Source organism: Passer domesticus, chromosome 3 (assembly GCF_036417665.1).
Source record: "Passer domesticus isolate bPasDom1 chromosome 3, bPasDom1.hap1, whole genome shotgun sequence".
NCBI classification, from domain to species: Eukaryota; Metazoa; Chordata; class Aves; order Passeriformes; family Passeridae; genus Passer; species Passer domesticus.
Window position 1 is genome coordinate 103,411,592 of NC_087476.1, and position 26,016 is coordinate 103,437,607.

Consider the following 26,016-nt stretch of genomic DNA (forward strand, 5'->3'; position numbering starts at 1 on the left):
CAACCTCATCTTTCTACTGTCAAGGCTTACATTTATTAAACACTCCTTATATCATTTTCAGAGTTGAATATGAGTTCAAAATGTTCTGCAAACTGCTACACAAAATGTCTTCAAATTACAGGGTCAGGGACTGTATTTTGCCTCATTCCTATTTTGTTGCTTTACTTTTATGTTTCATCATTCACAGGGGATATGCACAAGAAAAAAAGACCTGGGAGGCCAGGGACTGAACAAGGGGAGAGAGGGAGTTGAAAACAAGAGCAAGAAGGAAAAGAGAGCTGGTGGGAAAAAGGGAATGTTGGCTTATCTGGAAGTAGTCCATATTTTGACAATTCATTTTTACTGAAAAAAAAAAAAATTACTGATACATATACATGGAGAGTTACACATATAAATGTGCATGTAAAAATTAAATGGCAATTAAAGCCAAGACAGAAAGATAATGATTTTACCTTCCATCTCTGCTAATTATTTCCTTATGTGCTAATACACTCAACCCAGGCACTGCACATGTGTGCACTTGTTGACAAAGTCTCAACTGTCAACAGAGAATGATACAACCCCATGACCACAATCAAAATGGTTACACCAGCCAACGAAAACATAATTGTGTGCAACCACTGCCAAATCCCAAGCTGACATGCATCCTGTAGGGTTTCACTGAAGTCAGCAGGGCAGCATGGTACATTAAATAAGCTGGGCTGCAAGGGTGGTCCAAAGCTGTACTCTGATACGCAGTAACAGCAATGAGGTGCTGAGAGACACTCCTGCTTTTGGGTACAGCTGTATCGTTCCCTCCCAGCTCCAGGAGAAATCCTGGACTCTAGCAGAAGAGACTCCCAAGCATGCACAAGGGCTGTTAGAGAGCAATAGCTCTTGTGGACAGTATAAATCATGCAAAGCTAAATGCTATCCTATCCCTTCTTGGTTTCCTGACAGACTCTCACAGATGGTGTGACTGTAGTGTGCACTAACAATTGTATAATACCATGAGTTTTCTCCTTTGATATTGCAACACACCAATGCAATCATCCACGTGCCACCTTCTACATGACTGCTGTACGTCACAAGCTGCTGCATTCTGTGTTCTTTCATATTATCCCTATCTTCTCTGGGGATTAACTGTAACTTCACAAGGCTTTTAGGATCAAGGCAAACACAGCTTTAAAATATGCAGCAAATAATTACAGATTTTTGGATATTACTTCAAGTAGAGGGAAAATACCCTTTCTCACACAGAAGAATACAAATAAACAGTTCACCTTGTTCAAGGACTACTGTTGAAAAATTACAAAACAGCAGAATACAATTCAGAATAGTTAGTAGTCATGTAAAATTTTAATTGGCTAGTCCTTTCCTGACTTGGAAGACTAAATTTCACCTATGATCTGGTTTTCTTTTACTACTGTATACAATGTGGAGCTTGTGGTGTTAAAGACATTCTCCTCTTTGTGTCCAGCTGCTGCCTCTCCCATGATGGGACCTACAGATTTTCTTTCTGCACAGCCATTGCTGAAACAGCCTGAACACAATCACACCCAGTTACAGCCCTCTCAGAAAGGTGCCTGTCAAGGCTTTCCTTCACCCTGTATATTGCCTCCAAGACAACATATTTCAAAACCCCAGAAGTTTTACTTGGCCCAGCTACTCTACAAAAATTCAAAATGGGTTTTTGCCAATTGATTTTGTAATCCTGGATTGTACCACCACCTCTGTGAATACTTCTTCCACTCTGCCCCTGCATCATCAGAATGCCAATGGAGACACACTACATGGAGGAGACAGAGACACTCCATACTTTGGGGAACTGGCTGCTGACCACTCTTGCTGGACTAAGAACTGTGCTAAAACTGTGTTAGCTTTGATAGGATGTTGAAACAAATACTGTGTGACAGTCAGTTTCATCATAAATATAATAATCTTGATATTTATCAGGATAAACTTCATCCTTATGCATGAAACTGTGACACCACAAAAAATATCTTCATCACTTTTCGGAATAATTTTCAGAAGGAGAGAAGAAATAAGTACACAATGCAAACAAACCTTTTTCAAGGACTTCAAAAACATGCAGATAGAAAATTGATCTGATCACTAAGTTAGAGAAAAATATACTATTCTTTGAAGTGCAAAATAATGAAAAATATTGGCAGTCTCAAATTATTTTAGCAACTCTTTAACAAATGTCTCACTTTCCCCTAGAATTTTAGTTTGAAATTTGATTTCTTTATAATGAGTTTTTTAAAAGTGTATTCCCTGAGCTTGAAGCACTCACATTTATTGTATACAAAACCACTAATTAAGGAATAGTTTTTTTAAGCATACTCAAAAAATGTTTTAGCTTTGAGTTGGTGGTAGCTATTAGGAAATTGTTGTTCAACTCCACAAACAGTACTAGCAGGAAAACAATAGCCTAGAATTCAAAATTGACACAAATCCGAACACTTCCCTTATTTTTGAATTGAAACATCATTGATTTTTGTTGGCCATTTGGAGGACAAATGTGCAAAAAATCTAAAGCAACAAATACTCTCTGAAAAACATGACATTTTGTATTGAAGATGTGAAAAGAAAATATTCTGGTTGATGAGAAAACAAAAACACTTTTATAAGGTTAGCCCAAATTACTCAGTTTCAATTGGTGTTTTTTTCAAAAACAAGTCATAATTTGTAACCTTCACTTTAAAAGCAATTACTTTTTTCTCCTCAAAATCTACTTAGAATGACAAATGACAATAGCAGCTTCAAATAAGATCTGTTGGAAATATCACAACAAGGTCTGCTCCTATGACCAATCCATGGCTGCTGGAGTGGTTATTTCTTGGAAAAACTTGAAAATCCAGATAGACAAATGGTCTGTTGGAATGGAACAGCTGATGGGTGCTGAAATTTATACTCTGACCTCTCTTCCATCCCTCTGCAATTCCCACTTTTGTCCTTATAGACAATATTAAAAATTAAATTAATAGCCAGGGAAATCAATTATGGTGTTGTACAAAAACATGTAAGAAAACTGTATGAGCATGAGTTCCCCTCAGCAGCTGCATTCTTGTGTAAAAATCCAGCCATTGTTGCTGCCTATTATTACATTTATCACCTCCTCCACACGAGTTTCAGATGTCACTGAGGCTGAAGGCAGAGTTTTTAACAAGTCTCTGCTTCCTACCATTCTACACCTGTAAGAAGTGAATGTCATAATAATGAATTTCTGTAAGATCTAAATCTCCCTTCTTTGTTAATTTCAACTCTGAATTGCCATAATTTCTAATTGCTGGGAAGGATGGAGTGCACAAAATCACCAATAATTTTGTAAAACACTTTCTTACCTTTAGGGAAGTTTTTATCTACATTTTAAGTAAGACTTTCAGCAACTCAGGGCAAATAAATTTCCTTTGCATTTTTTTTGCTTTCCTGTTTTCATTTCTCCAAAGACTACACTTTTTGTAATGCTACTGCTGCTTTTCAGATTAATTTTTTTTAATGTAATAGAGACTAGAACCTTGAAATTTTAATCTCTTTCTCTGCTAGGCTGTTAACTCCTTTTGTGGTGAGCTTACTGGTCCTACAAGCACAGAGTTCATTGTCATGCTCATGCTTGTCTCCAGACAGAAGAAAAAACAATTCAGTGACGATTATACTTTATAATCCTACATCGAGACTTGAAATTCTACGAGTTCCAGACTTGAAAACTTCCAACAATCTTTATTAAAAACAAGAAATTAGGGTCTTATTCCCCTTACAAGCAAAGAACCATGTATTCAACCACACACACACACACACACACCTACCTGTTCTGTCTTTCTGTATGCGAGACAGACACTCATGATTTCAAAATTAAATTACATTTTTCTCTTGAAATTTAGAAAAGTAATTTTGTTCCACCACAACAGACCACCACATCTGGCTTCAAGTGCCCTTGACACAGTCACACTCAGCAAGGCTTTGAGCACACTACAAAGTAATGAGTCTCAGTAAGGGTAATGCAACATCCTCTAGATGAACAGAGCAGCTGTTAAGCACTTAACAATAACTCACAGCAGCCCTGAACACTGGGATCTCTTTTACTGAAGGGGCAAATATTTCCCAGGACCCTGAGGTTATCCACCTGGGTAGCAACCAGAGAAAAACTGGACAATTTGATGTCCCATGCACCCCCAGCAGTGAAGTACCACTCTACACTATTTATGGCCAAGGAAGGACTGCATGATTCATTGGAGGTTTTTTGTTTAGAGAGGATAGAAAAAGGTCTTTAAAGTTGCACTGTAATATCTGCTTTGTTTTTCCAGATGTAATTTATACCAAATCTCACATATTTCCTTTAAAAAAAATGCATAGACTGGTAAGTTAAAAATGTGTCAAACTATTTTAAAAAACTGTCCTATTTTTAAAAATCCTCCTGTAACTCTTAATTTACAGGACTCATTCAATCAGAAATTGTTTCTTTTTTTATAATTTCTGTGTATCCTTTTTTTGAGGTTCAGAATAGGTTTTAAAGTTTGAAACAGGCCATCTGATTTTTTTTTCCTTTAACAAGAATAAGCTATCTTTGGAAGCCCCTTTACCCCTTGAATTAAAACAAACTCTGTAAATGGTAGAACAGATGCACAGAAGGGATATTTGGATGTGACATAGCATTCAAGACAAAAATAATATCACTTAACTCAAAATGTTATATGAAATGAATCCTAGAAAAAGTGTGAAAGAAGTGTCCTGAGTTACAGCAGCTGAGAATTTGACCTGAGGATTAAAATGAGCTATGGGCTACTTTACTGATGTCAAGCACCTCTGGTTCCCAGAAGTCACTGGAAACTGTGGATGCTCAGAAGCAATAAAAAGTAAAACAGTGCCTATGATAATTTTTTCTGCAGGATGATTTTTATCATGGAATATATACATTTCCTCAATGTGGCACCTTTCCAGCAACTTCATCTGTCAGCCTGCTCCTGATTTTATGCCTTTATACAAATACATGTCTCTCACTAGAAGCCAACATTTAAAAACAATAAAGGAGTTCTCCTGCTTGAAGAAAGAGAAAACTCATATGAGAAACTATGATTACACTTGGGAATGATGGGTTTCACATGACTGTGACAGAACACCACACTGCTGACAACCTTGAGATCCTGAGCTGTGGCAAATGGAAAGAAATCCTCACACTGCTGCTGACCTGTGCTTTTCTTTTGGACCACAAACCCCATCTTCTACAGGGCTGCAGTCAATTCAGGCACTAATAAAGTGCATATTAGCATCTGTTTATTACTCTCTCCCCAATGCCTCTTCAGTCTTATTACAGTCTCTTTCCCCTCTTAAACTAATCTCACTAAATGTTATGCCTACATACAGCTCCAAGCCCTGAACCACTTCACTTCCAACACATTTTCCCAAAAATCAGTAACAGTCCTTCTGTAACACAATAACCAAAACAACATGTAATATTCAAATTCAGATGGGATTTGAGGTAACAGTCAGACACAGCAGAGTTCATGTTCCAGATCTCCATTTCACAGTAATTTCTTTCAGCGTGCACTTGGTTTTTTTTACCCTGTGCTGAGTGCTTGGTTGTTTTTTTTTAAATTGAATTACATACTACTGCCCTAATGACATATTCTTCTGGACTCTTTTTTTCTAAATCTAACTCAAAACACATCACAAATAAACAAGACAAAGGACACTAATCTGTGATATCTATAGACTTTGTCAAAACAGGAGAGGTCAAATCATCTTGTCCTCTTCAGATGGACAAAAGTTTTTTGGGGCCCATTTGACACTCACCACTGGACACAAATCAGTGTAATTCTTGTTCTCATCACCACCCTACTTGCCAGAATACATACACCTATCCCTAAGACTCCTTTTGAATTCCTGCTTTCTCCTCAGGGTTCCTTCTCTTTCTCAGGTCTGCTGATACTTCACAAATGTGATGTGATATTAAAGAGATAATTTATAGCAGCCTTTCCTATGTAATAGGCAAGCTGAAGGTATATTTTAACAGTAAGGTAAAGAATAGAGAGAATTAAATCATTGTCAATGTCATATTGGTATCAATACATTTTTAAAGAAACACTGAACTTAAGCAATGATTACTTAATTTATGATTGGTACATACTATAACTGGGGCCAAAAATTAGGCCACCCAGGAGCAGCGGCTGGTGAGGCATGCAGGGGTCTCTCTTCCCAGCAGGAACACTTGACATAAACATGTTAGTGCTCCACACACAGCATTTATTGTCAATCAAGTTAAAGAGTTGTTTAATGGTCTTTTTCCTTAACTTCAAAGAATTAAATGGGATGGGGCCAATTCTTCTCAGGAATCACCTCTCTTTCTCCATACCACATCTGCTGTGCTCAGAGGGGGTCCCTTAGGCTGAAAAAGCTCAGGTTTGAACTCGTCATGCTCTAGGATGGTAAGATGTTTCCAGTCATAGGTCAGTTATGGAACTTGCTTTTACACGAGATCAGACAGAGTGCACCTTCTTGCCATGACTTGGTTTATATTTGAGAAATTAAACAACTTAAAATCTCCAAAATATTTGTAGAAATTTTGTGTCCAAAAATGTACCAAAATATACCAAATGTACAAAAATGCTCTAATGGGCCTAAAATACTGTAATGGGACTCAAGAGGAATCTTTTTACCTCTTAGAACAAACTCTAGGCCAGCAGATGTGACTTGAAGAACTGTGCCTCCTTAACTGTCCTGTGGTTGAAGACAAAGCCAATCTTAGTAACTTATCTGTCTCTGCTGTAGTTAACATACTGCCCTTGACAAGAATCACAAACCAGAGGCTTTCAGGAGCAGAGACAGAGACTGTAGGACAAAAATCCAGAGTGCTTTCAACTGAGGAAAACATAGGTCTGGGGCAAAATTTCAGCACAGCTAGAGTGACACACTCAACTGCTTCTGCTCAAGATGATCTAATGAAGTGGGTTGAATTACAAAGAGTACAATTCAATTTCTGATACAAACGAGTCCCTGACAGTTCCCCAAACAAAGATTTTTTTTTAAAGCTGTTGATACAGACAACTGTTATGAGCCAACCTAAAGTGGAGGGAAAAGGAATGTTCTGTGCTGAGAGGAAAAACTGAAACATTATGTTGTTACCGGCAGTGCAATAATGGATGCCAAAGACAAGAGAGCAGTCACAAGGGAACAAGTTATCACTCTCAATACCCACCTCATTAGTAACTGAGAGAATTGACAGTGCAGAATCACAGCACTTCAGTGCATTGGTTTTCTGGCCAAGATCTTTATAGCACTGAAAAGAAAAAACATTTTGTTTCCAATCAGACCACTGTAAGAACACCAGAGTCTACAAATCATTATTTTTAAAAGAACTTGGTTACCTTTGCCAAATACACATAATTGCATTTGGAATATCCTGGATGCATTTCTTCTGCCTAAATAATAAAAAACAGGAAAGAAAATAGACATAAAACTTGCATGATGAGATTTATGTGATCTGCATAGCATTCTAAGTAATGCACTACATTTCCTCAAACATCAGACTGAATCATCCCTACTCTGTGTAATGCAATCTGTTTAGTAGCATTTCCAAAAAAAAATCAAGAAAACAAAAAAACCACAAAAACCCTAAAGCAGTCACATGAGATGCTGACAGTGAACACAGAAAATGTTCTGTACTGCTTGCTCTCCTCTGTCCCTAAGCACTCTGTGAAGATCTATGGTCATTCTGTACAAGATCTATTGGATTCTTTCACTTACAGGAAAGGCTTAAAGATACCACTGTCTATAGATTATTAACATTTATTTCCTCATCAAAGAAATAAGAAAGCAACCATTCACACTTTGTGTAATGAGTAAAGAACTGTGTTTATCAATTTTACAATTATTTCTCTTCCACAGTCTCTTATCTTCTAGCTTTGGGTTCACCTTTCTTTTCAAATTATCATCTTCTGAAAAGTTCAGGTAATTTAAAAAGTTTAATAATGTCTTGGGTTTTTTTTAACAAATCAAGGCTACAGAAGCTTACAAGATGAGTAAAACTCTTACTAATTATCTACTAACAAAGAAGCAGCTTTGAATCAAAGAACAGCTATTGGGAGGGAAAAATTACATCAGTGAAATTTATAGTAGCTGTAACCTTTGGACCAAAACAATGCTGCTTTACCACAACTGTGTAGAATCAAACAACTGAAAAAGAAACCTAAACAGTTGTCTTTTAGAAAGTAATTTGATTTTTGTTGCTGAAGATGACTTAAAACCACAGTCACTCTGCAGCCCACCACAAAAAGCCCTGAAGCTAAAGTGAATGTTTCAAATTATTTCTACCACTTTTGGAATTTGACCTTCAAGATAAAATCTCTTAAACTGGGAAGATGGTAATGTATTGTACTGTCCAAAATTCAGGAGATCATTAAATCTTTAAATAGACTAAGAACACAGAAAAGAAGCACTTTTTACAGTGAGGAAAAGATGCCTGTCCAATTTATTTGAAAAACTTTGATAGCAATTGTAAGGATAGAAGTTTATGATTTGAATCTAGTCTTGTGAAAAATGTGTAAGCTTTTGAGCTCCAGAAGTAGAAATTATTCATATAGAAAGCAATAAAAGATAGATTTATTTTATTCATGTGGTGTTTTCTTGTGTTCAAATAGAATGCCCAGGAATATGGACCTATATGACAGCTTTCTTCTCTACTTCACTACAAAAGTAATTTCATCTCCACAAATAAGAAAAGCTTCTACTGAAATTCAATGGAAAATAGTTTCAGATCAGAAAAAAGAGAAGCATCACAATGTCAAAGTTTTCCTTGCCTATGCCAACTCTCTTGCAGAAACAGGCAAATCAGCAATTATCACTATCACAATGGTTCATCTGTTTCAGCAGCATATGTAACTAATCTATATTTATATCACATTCAATTCAATAACTATTAACCATGCAATTAATTGGAGTATTTCCTGAAAATAAATAAAGAAAAGAAAGGTGCTAACCACTCATGTCCAAACTAATTTTAAAAATGAAAAGAAAAAAATATTTTAATAGAAAGCTCAGTTGTGTTTAGAAAAGCCCTGAATTTATAGCTACTGAACAGTCTGTTGAACAGACATCCTGACAGTACTCACATATAACAGCTGGCAAACAGCAACACAGGAAAACCCTTGGCTAGGACTTACCTTAAGGAAATTCTGCAATGCTTCTTCTACTGTTGAAGTTGGTGGAGTCCCAAAGAGAGCAGCAGCTACTTTCTTTTCAAGCCAAGACAACTGAGCTACCTAGAATTAAAAAACAAACAAACAAACAAAAAATTAAAAAGAGATTTCTTAAGAGTTGCTTCTCAGTTTTGCAGTAAATAGTCTTTTGTATTGTACTAACTATACAACATATTTTGGAAAAGAACCTGTAAAATAATGCTTTATAGTGTCAGTTTGGCCAGCTCAAAGAAGTCTTTTGGATTTTAGAGTCATATGACCAAACACCAATATAAGGTTACTTCCATGTTTAAAGCTTAAAGTACATTTTAGGTTTCATAGCATCCTGTCTTTTTTAAAAACCTAAGGCTAGAAATAGTACTTATAACCTGTTAAGGTTTTCATGAGATAGACAGCTTTGCAAAATAATCTATGCACTTGACTACTTTCCTACATTATGAAAAGGTGTTGCTGCAGTAAAAATGTGAATGTTTTTGGAGCTTGTATAACAAGTTCATTTATTGCACAGAAGCTGGTGACAACCACTGTTAAGAAATAGGCTTCATTTTTAGCTCTTCAATCTGACAAATGACACTTGCCAATGACCTCAACTCATTTCAGGAAGATCAGCTGCTATAAAAGGACTTTAGGAAACTGCCATATTGCCACACAACGCATATGACTGACATACACTGACACCTGACAGAAACTGCTTTGGTCACTGCCATAAGGTATTTGGCTCCATCACCCAACCCTCATATCTCTAGCAAAGGATGGAGTTGCTAAGAAATGCAGTGTGAAAGAAGAGCCTGTTTAAGTGGAGGAGTGAAGCCACCTTCCTTTGAACACTTCTAACACATATGTAAAGAAAAGCCAGGAGTTTTTTCCTTCACATCAGTATTTGAAGCACAGCACTGATGGCTCCTGTCACAGAGCAGATGAGTCAAAAAATAGTAAAAACCAAGGTTCTGTGTTTTCTGGCCTGATCTATGAAGAGGCAACACAGAGAAGAGGAACACACAGGGCTAAGAAAGAGAGCCTCTCACCAGAGACTTGGAGATGAGGTAGGAATCACATAGGGACATCTCTTTTTCAAAGGAGCTGCAATTCAAATAACAGAGTTCAGCCTTGAAGTCAAGTCTCTCCTACTGTTATAAAATTTTAAAAGGTTTTGCTTTGTTTTAGATGATTCCTGCCTCATTCCCTGGGTTCTCAGTATCTGCAGGGCTGCGCTGCTCCCCCTGCTAGCTCCACCTATATCCAGCAATTACCCAGGAAAAGTCAGTTAATAATTGTAAATACGAGAATCCACTCTCCCATAACTATCCACAGCTACCAGACAGCTTCTCCTTTGAACAGACATCAAGTTCTACCTACTTCTTGTTGCAAACAAAAAATAGCATTGCAAAGACCAGAAATACAGGCCAGCATGCAGCAGGAAAACGCACAGGATCATGGTTTCTCATCTGGCCCCAGTGTCTCTGGCTACATAAGAGCAGCATTGCATGGAGACAGAAGGCATCCTGGACAAGTCATGCCAGCTGCTCAGCAGGGTCCCAAGGCCTTATTTGTTACATGTTGTCAGTAAGTGTCTCACACCAAAGCACTAAATTACAATCCAGAGAGAAACAATATTACAAAAATAGAGCTTTTGTTTTCATTCTCTTTCACATACCTCGCCTTAGAAGCTTGCTCTGAGAACATAAAAAGTTTTTTACAAAACCTCTCCAGGAATCATGGAGTTCTTACTCATTGGAGCAACAAGATGTTGTTGTCCCTGCAGTGCTTTCCCACTGTGCTACAAACTGCAACATGCTGCTTAAAACTTCTAATTGTAGGTATAAATATAATTTCCTTCCCCATTTAATTTCTCTCACTGTTGTACAGTTTCTGAGACATATTCTACAAGAGCTATTAAAAGAATTTTTGTCCTGTTTTTTTCACATCAATCTACCACTTTCACATCAATCTACTGTTGCCTTGTTCTCTCTTCTCTTGGAAGAGGAAGGGGGTTTCTGTAATTTCTAGGTCCATCAAACCAAGAAGGAGGAAGAGAGGGGGTAAAAATAAAGGGAATGTGTTACACTGCTCTCTGCAAAAGCACACAACACCCTGGAGATATACACTGCACAGATACAATTACCACACTCATGTCTGTTGTTATGCAATCATGAGGAAACAAAATTACAGTTTTTCCATGTGGAGTTATAATTAACCATTGAAAACACAAGTTCTTCCTGGCAGTTACTTTATTTTCTTATGAGATTTAATCAGAATGAGGCTTTAGTCTTTATTTTGTCTGGCTTGGGTGCTGTTTTGCACTACTCAAATTTCTAAAAAGCCCAAACATATATGCAGTTGGCCATTAGGCAATTCCTCTTCACCTACACTAGCCTGGGATGAACACTCCTAACTTTCTTTTCCTCAACTACAAAAGGAGCACAGACACTAGGGGTAGCTAAAGGCAGCTGAGGTGAATCCCATCACAACAGCTTAACTGTGCCTGAGTCTGTCTCCACCCCTCTAGGACTGAAGGGGGACAAATGGAAAAGACCTGTTATATGCAATGCACAAAATTGTGTCCCAGAGCAATAATGATGAACAGAAACTTATACTCTTCCCCTAAACACACATAAGTAAAGTCTTTAATTTGAAAAACTTTGAGTAACTCTTACACCATGTTCAATGAAATGGAAACATTGTTCCTACTATACCACATTATTAATTATTCTCTGTGAGCAAGCACAGGGAATGCAACCCCTGGAGTAACGTGTGTATTCTGCCCTAGTGTAGTGCACTCAAGGTTACTCCAATAGTGCAAAGTGTATCTGGAGGTCCACACAAAATCAAGTATAATGAGAGGATAACTGTCATCAACTACAGCAGAACCATGATTTCACTTAGGGAGTGTTCCAAGAGTGGTAGAGTGCAGCAGGTAATAAGGCAAACAACTACTGTTGCAAGTAATAGCTACAACAACAATAACAAAATTAATGAATGAAGATTGGTTTTGCCCTACAGATGATTTCAAAATGTTAAGTGAGTTTTGGTTTTTCAGGTCTCCTAAATCCTGATGTCAGTCCTGCCAGAAGCCTGAAAATTCAGAGGAGCACTGCAAGGAACACTGTGTTTCCACAGAATATCAGGTTTTAATGTACTGGGTCACTCAAGGAACATCACTTCCCAGCTGCCAAACATAAGGATAGCTACTCCCACCCACTCAAGAGCAACAAACAAAGGCCTGAGGAACCATCAGCCAACTCCTGATCTCCCTTAGAGCTGAAGGGTAGTGGGTCATCCTGACAGCCTGGCCTTTGACAAGGAGAGTAGGCCATTCTACAGTATCCCAAAGCAAACAGAGATGTTTGTCACAACCAATCTCTCCTACAGATCCATCAACAAACTGTCATCCATTTATCCTATACCAAAATATCCAGAGAAGGAAGAAAGGCACTCCCAGAGTTAAACTGCAGCTGAACGTTAAGTTCATAGTCGGCATTCTTCCATCAGGCCTCTTGTATCTCTGAGGGCCAAAAAATGTCGTTCTCCCCTAAATACTGTGAAAATGAATTTCAAAAATATCCCTTTCTCTTCCTTAGCCTAGGATCAGCAAATGTGTGTATATATATATATATATATATATATATATATATGTATGTATGTATGTATGTATGTATATTCTGCAACACTGGCTGGATTTTTGTCTTCTGTTTGTTTTTTATGAGAAGCAAACCCAGCCCATTGACAGCTCCTTTCAAATTCCAGGATGTTGGTATGAAGGATACTAACCTGCCTGAATTGAAAAAGCATCCACAATTGACTTTCAGTCCTAAAAGACATCCTCTTCCAATGCTTCTTTGCTAATATCTCACTGAACACATATAACACAATTGTCTTCCGTAAAGGCAAATCACAGCATTGACCCAGCTTCAGTAAAATATTAATGGCACCTAATTAAATATCCTCAGAGAGTTTATTTTTCTTTTTCATTACAATATATTGATGTAAAATTGTACTAAATAATTTTGCAATGTTTTGACTTCTGGAAGAGATTAAGTAACTGGACACCAATTTTGGACTATTGGCTTCCAAAAAAAACATTCTCTTTCTTGCCAGCTGAGGAACCTGGACAGTCTGCACAGGCATTTAGGTATTTATCCAACTTGAATTAGGCTTTTCAATTTCCAGTAAGGGAAGCCCACTTAGCACACAAAGGAACTGTATCCATTTATTCCCTGATGTAACCCAAACAGATACTGGGATACACCAGAGACAAATCCAAAACATAGCATATAACCGGAAGAAGGAAAATCCCAGGAGATCTAATTTTTAACACACTACTAGCATTTACCAGGGATTCTGATCCAGTTTCACATGGACATGCTAGCCTGTGCATGTGTATAATGGCACACATGTGTGCCTGTCCAGTAATGCAAGTAGACATAAATCTTAACTAGAAAGTTTTATAACCTATTTGAAACATTAAAACACTTAACTCCCCCCCCAACCATACAGTTATAAAGAACTATCAGATAATTGTTCCCAAAACTTTAAGGAAATAATTCTTATATACCATGCACCATAGATCCATTTACGTCTTGCATACACAGCAGGTCTCATAGGCAAAATTTTGCCCACCATGACATCTATGAAATGACTGGTGAAAATCTTGCCTGCCTGATTGTGATACCAGCAGTAATTTTCTAACAGAGCTGAGAGGATTCTGTGATCCTCCTCTTTTGTACAGCTCTACTGACTTTAAATGGTTAGAGAAATAAAAAACAGCAAAAAGTGATTTTTAGACAAAGTGGTGCACAACTGTCACTGGCTCTGCATCACAGACAAACCCCAGCTGATGTGAGGCAGTGAAAACCCAGCTCATCCTTTCTGCTGGAAGGTGCTATGACACCTTGCATCAGCTTCATTTCTGGCCCAGCAAGAATAACTACAGAGTAAGAAACTCGGCAGCGCTGTACCACTGCTCCTTGCAGAGGACTGCACTACACTGAGGAGGGTGGGAAATGGCAGTCAGGCCAGATTAAACTCCACTAATTAAACAGCTTTTACTAGTACAGCATGCAGTCTTTGCATATAGATTTCAGTCTTCAATACATCTTCTGCATCTGCCTCCACTGGTTTAGGGGTGACAGGACTGACAGCTGGACTTGATCTTGAAGGTCTCTTCTAACATTGATGAGTCTATGATTCTAGACTTTTTACCTCAAAGTCTTTTCAATGGCTTTTCATTTCTGCAAATCAACTGTAGCCCCAAGTTACACTTGAAGCATCCCCATTTACAGTATCTTATGCAATTCCTGTTTGTCATCCAAGAAAAAAATAGCTAACATTAAATTGGGAGTAAATGGGAAATATCTGACTATACTAGGAAGGCTAAAGTACATCAGATTTCACAAAACTGCTATTAAAGCCTATAAAATATCAAAAACTTGTTATTTTTTTAACTACACTGTTTCAGTAAAAGAATATGTGACCAAAATTACACAAAAATACCCTGGGAAGCCATACCTATGAAAGAAGAAACATTCAATGGTCAATCCTAACTTGATCCCAAAAGTCAGCTAGGCTAAATGTAAAAACTAACCTTCTTGCCTGAATCATCTCTTTTCTGCTTTAATTATCTCACACTGGACAACACCTTCCTAGCCTCAACAACAGTGAGACTGAACATTAAAAACAGAACATCTAAGAGGAGCATTATCACTCCATCTACAGGTACCAGAATAGACAAGTGACAAAGGAATTTTTCAACACTCCATCATAATCCCTACCCTAACAAAGTATTTGGAATCAATGCCACAGCCAACAATCTTCTTTTGGGATAATTACTACAGCATAATTACTACAGAAACTTCACAGTCTGCAGAACAGAAGCAAGTAATTTGGCATACCTTCCACAAGCTCCTATGACTACTATATGACACGCACAGCCAAAACCTGGGTTAGTGGATCAGCACAGAAACAATTCACTCTGCTGAAACTAGTGAGGATATTACCAATCTCACTGGGCTAGGGTTAAAACTAGTAATGCCTCAAAACTAATGTTTCCAAATGACCTCAGCTTGCTACTGAAAGTGTGCAAAGACAGTAAGTTTTTAAGAGCTGACAACCCCAGAAGTTGAACAAGATGTTATTCAGTCCTATACTTGCATTTGTTTAGAGTACACAAATCTGTTCTGTGTGTTTCAGGTTACCATTTTGTAGTAACTATTCATGGCAGTCACAGAAGGCAAGAATTAAAAAAAAAAAAGAAGAACAACAGAAATCTGAATTCAATCCTTACATATTTCAGTGGCTACATCTGTTTAGGTAGATTGTTTCACTCAACTAAATGCAAGTCAGGTCATAACCTAAAGCAAATGTAATATGTGGTTTCAATGTTTAGTAAGGAAGTCCTGTATAGATGTTGCAAGTGTGGGATAAGAATTTGTAATGATACAGTACAACAAACCACATGTATTACTGAGTCAGGAAGTGGTGATTAGCATGAAAATGAAACGAGTAAAAAGCAAAGTGCAATAAAAACTAAGTGAAGTATACTGAGATTGTGTGTTTCCAAAAAGCAGCAGCTCACATGAGAAATAAGCCATGAAAAACATCTGGGAGTATTTGGCTTAAATGGAAGCTGCAGTTATCTGTTGGGGACAGCACAGTATAAAAGTGCTTAAGGAATCATTGGTCAGAGAGATGCTTCTCAGAGGCAGGACAGCAGGCAGACTAAAGGACCATCTTCAGCAACTTATTTTTGCATAACTAATGCTGTTATTCAAGAGTACACTGTGACAAAAAGCAAAAAGTCAAATTCCTTGAAAAAGCTGGTGTCATTCCTTATTCAAATCAACAGAGAAAAAACATGGTTGCTGAAAGCTCTTTGGAAGTTAAATATATGAACTGAAAAACTGCTGAAAGATTACTTTGCATTAAGCCTTGTTGCAGATAAAGACAAAGTCTGCAATGTGTCACAGCAAATCCTTCTTTCCAGTTTGCCGGCACTTTGTAGTGACTTGCACTGGAAGTATCCAAAAGAAAAAAGCTTGGCTGGAATTCACTGTGCATTAGTAGTCATTATTCTGAGAAGACTCACAGTGATCTTTTACAGCATAGACAATGCAAGAATGTTTTCTTCCAACAAAAGATTCTTCAAAGTACTAGAGATGAACCAGTACGGACAGCCAGCTGAGCCCTCAAAGATGTGGATTACCAAAAACACAACTCTCTTATTAAAGCACAAGCACAATTTTTCTAAAAAACTTATTAACATTTAATCTTGTAAATTATTCTATTTTTTCATATATGAGTACTTATCACTACAGAATCTACTATAATCTAATATAATCTTTATAAAATATAAATTAAAATTTATAACTAAAACAATATTGTACCCGTATGACACAAATTGCATTTCATGCAAAACTCATTGGTGAATTACATATTTTTATGCATGAATATTATTTGGACATTCCCTTGGAATTTACCAAGCCAGTATGGTAGCCTTGCTGCCACAGGCATAATTCCAAAGCATTTAAATGCCTTTAACTTAAGTTATGGATGGGAAATAAAGTCAGCACAAGGCTATGTTACCAGCCCAGGTCCACCCAGAAAATTTATGGCAGAACAAAGAAGTAAACTCAAGAGGTCATCCTTCCTCCCTACCAAAAATCAGTTACTTTTTATTCATTCATTCAGATAAAAAACCTGCACACAACAATGAGGGTCATGCAAGCACAACTTACCTAATTACACTGCAGGAATGGTCAGCTGTGAGCATCATGCATCTGACAGTGAACTCAGGAAGTGTAAATGTCTGCTTCATTTAGCTCAAAAAACATCTACTTAAATAAATACCTGCTTTGTCTTAAGTCCCACTATTTAATTATAATTTTCTATTATACTCAATTCATACATTAGATAAATAAAACACAACTTACTGAATAGCACCATCTTCCATTTAGGTAATATAGAAATGGATCTTGAGGCTTAAGTTCAATTGCCTTGTCTAGGTGCTCCTATTGGAAAGAAAATTAGCATCACTTTAGATGTTCACTTGGCAAGTGTGTTTACATTTTAAGGAGTTTGCTGCAAATCAGGAACAAATTTAGAAATTCTCTTCTGCTGCAATTGTCTTCTAACAACCTAAAACTTTAACTAGCAAATCCCTTCCTCATGGAGGGAAACCACAAAATTATTTAGCAACGTTGCACGCAATGCAAGAAGGCATGCTGTATTTAGAACATTACTAAATAGCTCTAAAGTTCAGTCAAATAATTCAAGAACTTTTGTCTTAAAAAGGCAACTGCAATTAAATTAATTTCATTTACAGTCAGTATTAGGAAACTATCACAGATCAAATCAGTGAGGAAGTAACTACTCTTGAACAGATCCCACATGCCAGCACCCATTACTGAAGCATAGTTCCTTCCACCCTGGAATGAGACAGCCCCAATGAAATGGTACTTGATACAACTAGCTGTGTGAAATTCAGAAACCAATGTGAAATTCAGAAAATAAAATGGTTCTGTTTATAGTGAAACTACAAAATCTGTAAAATATCTAATGAGGTAATTTCAAAATAATTTTCATTTCAGGTCATGAGTACCTTTATTTCTCTCTTTAATTTACCACAGAAAGCTCTTATTGCTCAACCTTAGCTGGAAGAAAAAATAAATATTTCAGCCCTACCATTTGCCTCCCAAAATAGATTTCATTCAAACATTTCTTTTCCCCCCCCACATATGTGTCTTCCTAATTAAGCCAGTCACAATAGTATTTGACTTACATATATATAAGAGACTACTATACTATCATATCTACAAACTATTCAGATAGGAGCTATGTTTTCATACTACTATCCTCCCAAACCAACAGATTTCAGGATTATTTGTGAAGAGCAAAACTTCCCTGCAACGGCTACTGCTCACACCGCAGTGACTCTTTAAAAAACTCCATCCTTGAACAGCTGCAGCACTTGTGTTATTTGTCATTTTCCCTTTGTTCCCAGTTTATCCCAGTGCTCGGGGCTTAGCTGGCTTGGCACAGCTCAGATGTAATTAATGCTCTCTCATAGGAAAGCTCTGCCACACTCCAAGTCCTAACACGGACATGATGTGAGAGGAGCATTCCCCAGGGACTGGAACATGTCTGTTGCCTTTCACTGTCACCCAGAAAGGGGGGACGCCAGCTTGGAGGGCAAGGGATGGATGGAAAGTGTCTAAGCAATGCTGAGGACAAGGAGGGGGGGAGTAGCACATGTAACACAAACAGCTAACTCTAAAAAACACAATTACCTTTGCAAGGACAGAGTTAAAACAAACATTACTTAAGGGCAACATGAAGGATGACTGCAGAACTGTGTTAGATCACTGCTTGCTGTTTCATATGTTTTGGTTTTCTAAACAGAATCATTATTGCCTTTCCTCCCCGCTTTGACTACAAAGGAAATCAGAAATCTTAATGATGTTCCCAGAATCCTACCTCATTTCTTATATTTTGCAAGCATATAATTTATTTTCATACATAATAATAAGCTTTTCAATTTAACTTCAGCACCAAAATAGACCTGTGAGGCAGAATTACTGTGTTGGAAAAATCTATCTTTGACACTATATAAGGAAATAACTTAAAGGAATAGCTTAAAAAAACCAACCCCAAATCCTACGAAAACATACCTTAAAGAGATAACCATTCCTGATTTTGTTTTGTACACTTTCAAACTGAGACATATAGCCACACATAATTGCAAACCTGAGAGGGGAAAAGAAAAACACACACACATACTTTTTGTGATTTAAATAAACCTTTGAATCAAATTACAAAATATTTCAATACCTAATACACACATTTACACCTTTTTTTTTCCATTCTCAATGGCTGGATGGAAGTTTGGCATGAGCTATAAATATTGAGGAACAGACAAAAACACAAACCAAAACAAAACAATGGAAACAAGGAGAAGTTTAAACGACACTGTTTGGGTTGTCAGTTAAGTGAAAAAACAGATTTCTCCTCCAAAACTTCAGCCATTTATTTCAGAGTGCAACACTTCCAGACTGGCTCTGCTATTGACAGTAGTTTACCCTGACACATTGTGCTCTGCGCTTCACTGGGAACGTGAGCACCACCAGCTGCAGAAACTCACCCAGGAAGGCAAATGCTTGGGGTGTGCCCAGCAGGAAGCTGTACACACCTCAGAAACATTCACAGCTGCCTTCCACCTTTCTCAAATACCCCAGTGCACTCCTGCACTTCTGACATTCTTCTAGTGTCATTAAAATTTGAAAACATACACATGCATTCTGCTCCAACAGGATCACTACTGCTATTGCTAGATGTCTATTGCTAAGACCATTATTGTTTCTATTATTATAACTATGATTATCATATATTGGAGACACTGGTAAAAGAAATGTGAGATAATTTCTATAAAATATTTGTATTGTTAAGCAGTTATAATTGAAAATATTTTCAGAGGTAAACCTAGATTCAGATCTCCTAAGCAGCACTATTATTGACACTCCACCTAAATTTCTATTGCTTTCTTCTTATTTCTTCAACAGTTACAGAACCTCTATGCATAGGAATCTCTTGCACAGATATCAATTACAGTTTCCTTGGACATATTTTCATTGGTATTAAGACAACTTTGCATCTCTGTATAAAACAAAAAGAACCACCAAAGAAATAGTTAAGCAGCAAAAACTCATGTAGATTATTTTTCTAATATTTTTCAGAATTTTGCTTTTTTATCAAATATTTTACAATGCAACACCAAGCAAAAATAAAAATTAATCCTAAAAGAAGGAAATCAAGTTGAAGTCCAGAGGAAAACATGTGTTATGCAAGAAGCTTATTGAGTTAATTATGGTAACACAACCACAATCTGCATGACACACACAGTTTGTAAGCACTATTAAACATCAGCTTTCTTGAATTTCTTTATCTAATGTAATTATTCAAGCTCCAGTGAATCCTCATTAAAATGTCATTGCTAACACAACCCAAGAAATTATTTTATTGCTTACAGTTATACCTAATGGTTTTAAGTCAGAAATGCTCATGCTACAGGTTGTTTTGGTCTGTAGTGTTTTGGTTAGTAAATATTCCCAGGTAAGGCACGGAGCCAGCAGAACAGCAGCTGAGCTTGTAAGAGCTCCAGACAGACTGTCAAACACTGTTGAGCAGGGTGTTTGTGGTGACCAATGTGCACTGGACAAAATCCAGCTAATGGCAGCACTAGTGCTGACAGAGCTGGAGCCCGAGTGCATTTCCTATGGGAACGAGCTGCAGTTGAGGGAAAAAGCGAGGGGTGGGGGTGAGGAAAGTTCAGGTATTTAGAGAGAGGGGGGAGGTAGTGAAAACTTTATTAGGGTTAAGTAACTCAGGCAACATTGCCCCTATTCCCTTCACTCATTAAGTGCTAATCAGATAAACTCAGCATACCATAGCTAAACGGATTGCTGCTACAAAAGAAAACAATGAAAAGCGAACAAGCTAATCCAGCATCTTGCAGTATTTCCCTGTCTGTGCGTGACAAGAAAGAGGGCCTTAGTTTAAACTAGTTCAAAGAAAAACTTCTACTTACAGCTAAAATCTCTTGGGAGGGAAATCCCAATGAAATTTTCACTGAATTAAAAGTAAGCTAACCTACTAACTTTAATTACCCTTTATTTTTCCAAAGGAAAAATAAAAATGTCTTTCATATCTTTATTTTTTTTTTAATTTGGTTTGGTTTTTTAAATTTTATACTTTTGAAATGGACTAGACAGCCAATTGATAAAAAGTAATTATTTAATTTTTGAAATTCTATGGCATTTTGGATATTCATTTCATTTCTAAAAAAAATCCCCCAAACAAAACAAAAAGGGTGTCCTTTCTTTCCTGAGAATATTTTTTAGACTTTTTAAATAATTTTCAAAGAGTTTAAAACACCAGGTAAACTTTTATTTTCAATGGTGCACAGGGTAATGTTAATCACTGAATGTCTATATTGTAAGGGACCTTAAGGTCAAGTTCCAACTGTCCTGCCATAGGCAGGGACCCCTTCCACTAGACCAGGTTGCTCAAAGCCCCATCCAGCCTGGCCTTGAACACCTCCAGGGATGCCCATTCTCTGGGCAGGCTGTTCCAGCGCCTCACCACTCTCATGGTGAAGGAAATGACCAAAGAAAAAGAGGCAGGGAGTAACTAGAAACTCTTCCATCTGGTTCTTTGTCGTTCTTTCTACAGCCCCGGCGCTCCATGGTCACCTGCCCCATCTCGTGGCGACAGGGGGAATACTGAAAAGATGAACATACAACAACGTGCAAATGTCTAATGAAATGGGTAAAAAGCACGTCTGTTAGAAGTGCAAGCGATACTGGTTCTCTGCACAGCCATTACCTCCCTCACACCCTCTGAATATCAGAGTACTGCTTACAGAACTTTCACGGATAAAAATAAAGAGGAAATCGTATCAGCAAAGAGCTGCCAGGAATGACCTCTTTGCTGAGCTGATGTTACTCCAGGGTAAAAAAACCAGCCCCAGATGCATTAATCCAGATAAACACAACAATAATTACCTCATCAAGACCAACACAGTACTTCAGTTGGTATTAAAAAATGTAATTCCCAGACAAAAGAAAAATTACTGAATACAGTGTAGCAGCGTATGATTAATCCCCACAATTAACAAACCTTTATTGAGCATAAACACAATCAAACAAACTCAGTATAACAGGTCAGCAACATGTTCCTCCATTAGAAATGATGTCCTGAAACCCAGACTTGCAAGAAACTTTTGCTGACAGAGATGGATGCCAAGTACCTATGTACCCATCATCAAGGGATCAAAGGGAATTAACATCTTCCCTTCTGGTATGCGTATTACAGGGAAATTTGTAAGGGGCACATCTTACCTATTGCCAAAAAAAGAGAAGAAGGTTGATCCAATGATTTTATCAAGCCAATTTGAATTCTAATATCAAAAATTATACCTACATTTAAGACTTTGTCATCCACAGCTAATGTACATGAGACAGATTTAGAGAAAAGATTTTGAAGTCTCAAATGAAGATTAAGCCACACTAGGGCATTTAAATATAGCATTATTTATCTTTTCCCTGATAAAATTCACATGGCCAAAACCAGAAACAACATGCACCTTTCCAGACTTGTTCCTTCCTCTCCTATATACGCAAATCTAAAAAAACTTCTTATGTCACATAGACTTTGGAAATGTGTGGGTACAGGTTACATTTAGAAATCTAGATCTCCATTTCTCAGTACCAATAGGAAAGGAAAACATCCATTTTTTAAATTGTATCTCACAAGACTTTTCAAATGGGAGGAGAATTTGTGATATTTACCACCACCAAAGTTTAATTCATGTGTTTCATAACTGTTTTTCACTCCCTCCTCCTTATCTGAGAAATATTTAACGTGTAAAGTAGTGTGAGCACAGGCTAATGCGTGGGCAGCACACAAGAGGCCCAGTGAAAAGAAAGTTCATTTTCACTCCAGTTCTAAATGTGTTCTTGCATCTCCCCACCTCTGCACAGCTCAGTTCTGTGCATGTCATCTTACATTTTGGCCCCCGACTGCCTCACTCACCAGTTTCACCCACTTGTATATTCCGACATTCTCTGCAATGTAGTGAGATCCACAGGATTTCTTTTCGACATTATTTCAATGAGATACCAATTTCTAAGTAGGGGAGATTTTGCAACTGAAATTATTGATTATGATCCCTATTGCATTGCCCTTCCTGAGATCCCAGTTTTGCATACTTCATATTGTATCATTTTGCTATCAAGATATTTAATCTACAAAAATCCATCTGACACAAAGTTTCCATGGAAAGGTAAAGTATTGGTTTGTATTGGTATATGATCATCCTCATGGGGATATGGATGCAGTGCCTGAGAATGTCTAAGATTGCCAACACACCAAGTAAGATGTGCCAAGGTGCAAAGTGAAGTGTTTAGGTGATTTTTCATTTGCAGAGATTTTTTTGTTAACGGGGATTTAATTTCCCTTTCCTTTTTCTGGGAATATAACTGAGTCCACACTGTAGAAATTGGCAGAAATACACTTTTCATATTAAAAATTCACCAGAGCATTAAAGCTGAGGTCCAGGGAAACATCAGATGTAGCACACACTTGTGTAGGTAACACTTGCAAAAACATGAGAAACAAACCCCTACTTGGTTTAAAAAACCTCAAAGGTAAGGACATTAAGAATTCTGGGTTTATTTATTGCAACACATGCAGTATACCAAATCAAGGGAAAATGCTGCTGTTAATGTGTATTCACAGAAGTTCACTAGTAGAACATGTGGATGCCATGTTCAGCATTCCTTAGGCTGTGAAACCCACAACTGTGTTAAATTCCTGTTTCCAGAAATTTAACTTTTATTTTTATAACAGAGTTGTTACAGATGGAAATACAATCTTGAAAAAATTAGCAGGATAGTCTTCAAAAGTGTAGAAACAGAGTGAAATAACAGAGAGACAGTAACACAACAATTCTCCTTGACAGAAATGTAATAGGCATCATTAGGTTGTCAGAATTATTTCCTCTGTGATCATTCTGGCAACAAAGCTTGTAGTAAACAGATCTTTTCACATGTCAAACCTTCCTCCTTTGCACTTGCATGAGTATGCTGCAGTGTTTCACTGATCCACTTACTTCAGTACAATCTACAGCTTTTGAGAAATGGCTTCTGAATTTGAAATTTTCAATTATTTAAAAAAAAATTATGTAATTCAAAGATTACTGACTAAGAACAAATTTTGCTGTAAAATTTCTTTGGTCTTTCCATGAATCAAATACAGGGCAAACAACTACTAGCTGGAAACCTTGTATTTCTGTACAAACTACCAACTCCTGAAAAATCTGACTGCATCATAGAAACAGATGCTTGTCACTTGCAAGTTATCTGCCTCATCTAAGTTTAAATAAGGGATAATTAAGGGCAGCAGGTAACAACCATTTCATTGGAAACAGCTGAGGATTTAATTTTAAAAGTTCTTGCTAAGTATGACCATATCCTACAACATATGCCAAAATTTTGAAGTTTTTGTTTCACTGGAAAATTATTTTTAAGCCATTACACCTTACAAACCTGACAAATTATCTGTTAGAATTTTATTACTAAGATGGAATGTTCACCTTTTTTGTGGGAAGTTTGTGTAAAATCACCAAAATACCCAAATGACATTAATTATTCATGTGCAAGATGCCAGTGAGAGACCATCCCTAAGCTCTGGAACTCACTTCCATGGAAAACCCAGGGTTTGTGAAAATATCTGTGCTTCTGATGAACACTCATATATATGACAGAGCAAACTCTTGGGGGGAGGTGTGTTCAGAAAGGGTCTTCACTTACAGCTACTGGGTTTTCAGTTGCTAACTTCACTTGCACCTAAATGAGACGTGCTGTATGACTCCCACCAACAGGTGAGTTCTAGACAGTAACACAAACTCAAGAGCAGCACTAAGTTCATTTGTGGCAAACAAACCAAAGCTCAATGCAAAGAATGACCTTTTAAAGTGATTGTCCTGAAAATCTGCCATAACAATAACCTTTTTGTTCTTTGCAAAGCCTGTAACAAGTTCTCCTCAAAAAAAAGGAAGTGTGGGGATCTGCACAACAGCAGAGAAACCTTCCAGATCTCTTCTCCAAACTCATGAAGTGAAACCAGCAACAAACCTCCCACAAATACAAAAATTCACTGGTTTTGAAAAGAATTTAAAAGTGATTGTTTAGTTTTAAATAAAAGCACTGTTCTTATGCATCTACATTTTGTTTTCTGTAACTGTAAAGTTGTAAAGCAGCACAACTATAAAGCAACTGCAGCACCAAATTGTTCACACAGCACTTCTAATTAAAATCTGGGTGATAAAGATGCTCCATGATCCAAGATGAGCTGCTAGGATTCACAGCTGTCCTTTGGGAATAACTGGCCCACAAAATGAATCTGTTTGAGGCTTGTAAAAAATAAGAGGACCTGCAATGGCTGATGATAACTTTTGCATGTGAGTTCCTCCACAGCTTGAAAAATTGACACTGCCTGAACGAAGCCACAAATCACTTAGAATATTTACTCTGTATTTCTTTAGGGTTTTCATACAAATAATAAAGCTATGCCTTTCCTTTCCAGTGTTGCCATTTACTTCAGTTATTTAGAGGTCAACATTCAAAAAATCTGAAGGTTTTTGATCTCATTGGCAACTATGAGATTAAGTATTATCACATGTTTTCAAAAATCCGGATTCAGATATGAAAATTATTTGCAGCTGCAATTCATTACCAAAACCAACTGACTACTTCAAGATATTCAGCTTTCTTTGTTCTGCATATATTTCCTCAAATTTAATTTGAGGCTGAATACTAATTTTAATCAGTAAGCTGAACAGTTGGAGTGTTGATCATTTTATCATACAATTTTACAGAAAAATATAGGTGATATCACTAAGAGGATATATGGCATCTTTTTGTTCTTAATTGAAGTAAATATCAAAAGTAAGGCAATACAGCTGAACTCTAAGCCTATATTAGCAAGTTTGCTCATGGAACCATTCCACTAAATTCCATTGGTGGACACAAGAAATGTGCTCTGTCTTGCAGATACCTTACAGCAGTTCCACAACACAGAAAAATACCTGCTCCGGAAAAGGGATGTTTTTGCTTGTATAACTCTGTCTACACTAGGACAATTATTTGTGTCAAGGTGTCACAAGAACTTGTTTATTTGGTAAATAGAGCTTTCTAGCAGCAGGGATAAGCTTCCAAAAGAAACTTCCAAACGAGTCCATAGATCTAACCACTGCATGACAGGCACAGAGCACATTTTTAATGGAAAAAAAATC

At 37.2% G+C, this 26,016-nt stretch overlaps 1 protein-coding gene across 7 annotated transcripts in view; it reads right to left on the reverse strand.

The window, feature by feature from the left end:
• The window catches only part of RMDN2 (regulator of microtubule dynamics 2), a 148,095-nt gene that overhangs the window by 97,218 nt on the left and 24,861 nt on the right, over positions 1 to 26,016 (reverse strand). For all 7 annotated transcript variants that reach the window (XM_064414788.1, XM_064414789.1, XM_064414786.1 and 4 more), the window contains 5 exons: positions 18,836 to 18,911; positions 17,099 to 17,176; positions 9,138 to 9,236; positions 7,344 to 7,397; positions 7,175 to 7,255 (listed from right to left, as the gene is read on the reverse strand). In XM_064414788.1, the coding sequence (XP_064270858.1) occupies positions 7,175 to 7,255; positions 7,344 to 7,397; positions 9,138 to 9,236; positions 17,099 to 17,176; positions 18,836 to 18,911 (388 nt within the window). The remainder of the gene's footprint in view (positions 1 to 7,174; positions 7,256 to 7,343; positions 7,398 to 9,137; positions 9,237 to 17,098; positions 17,177 to 18,835; positions 18,912 to 26,016) is intronic.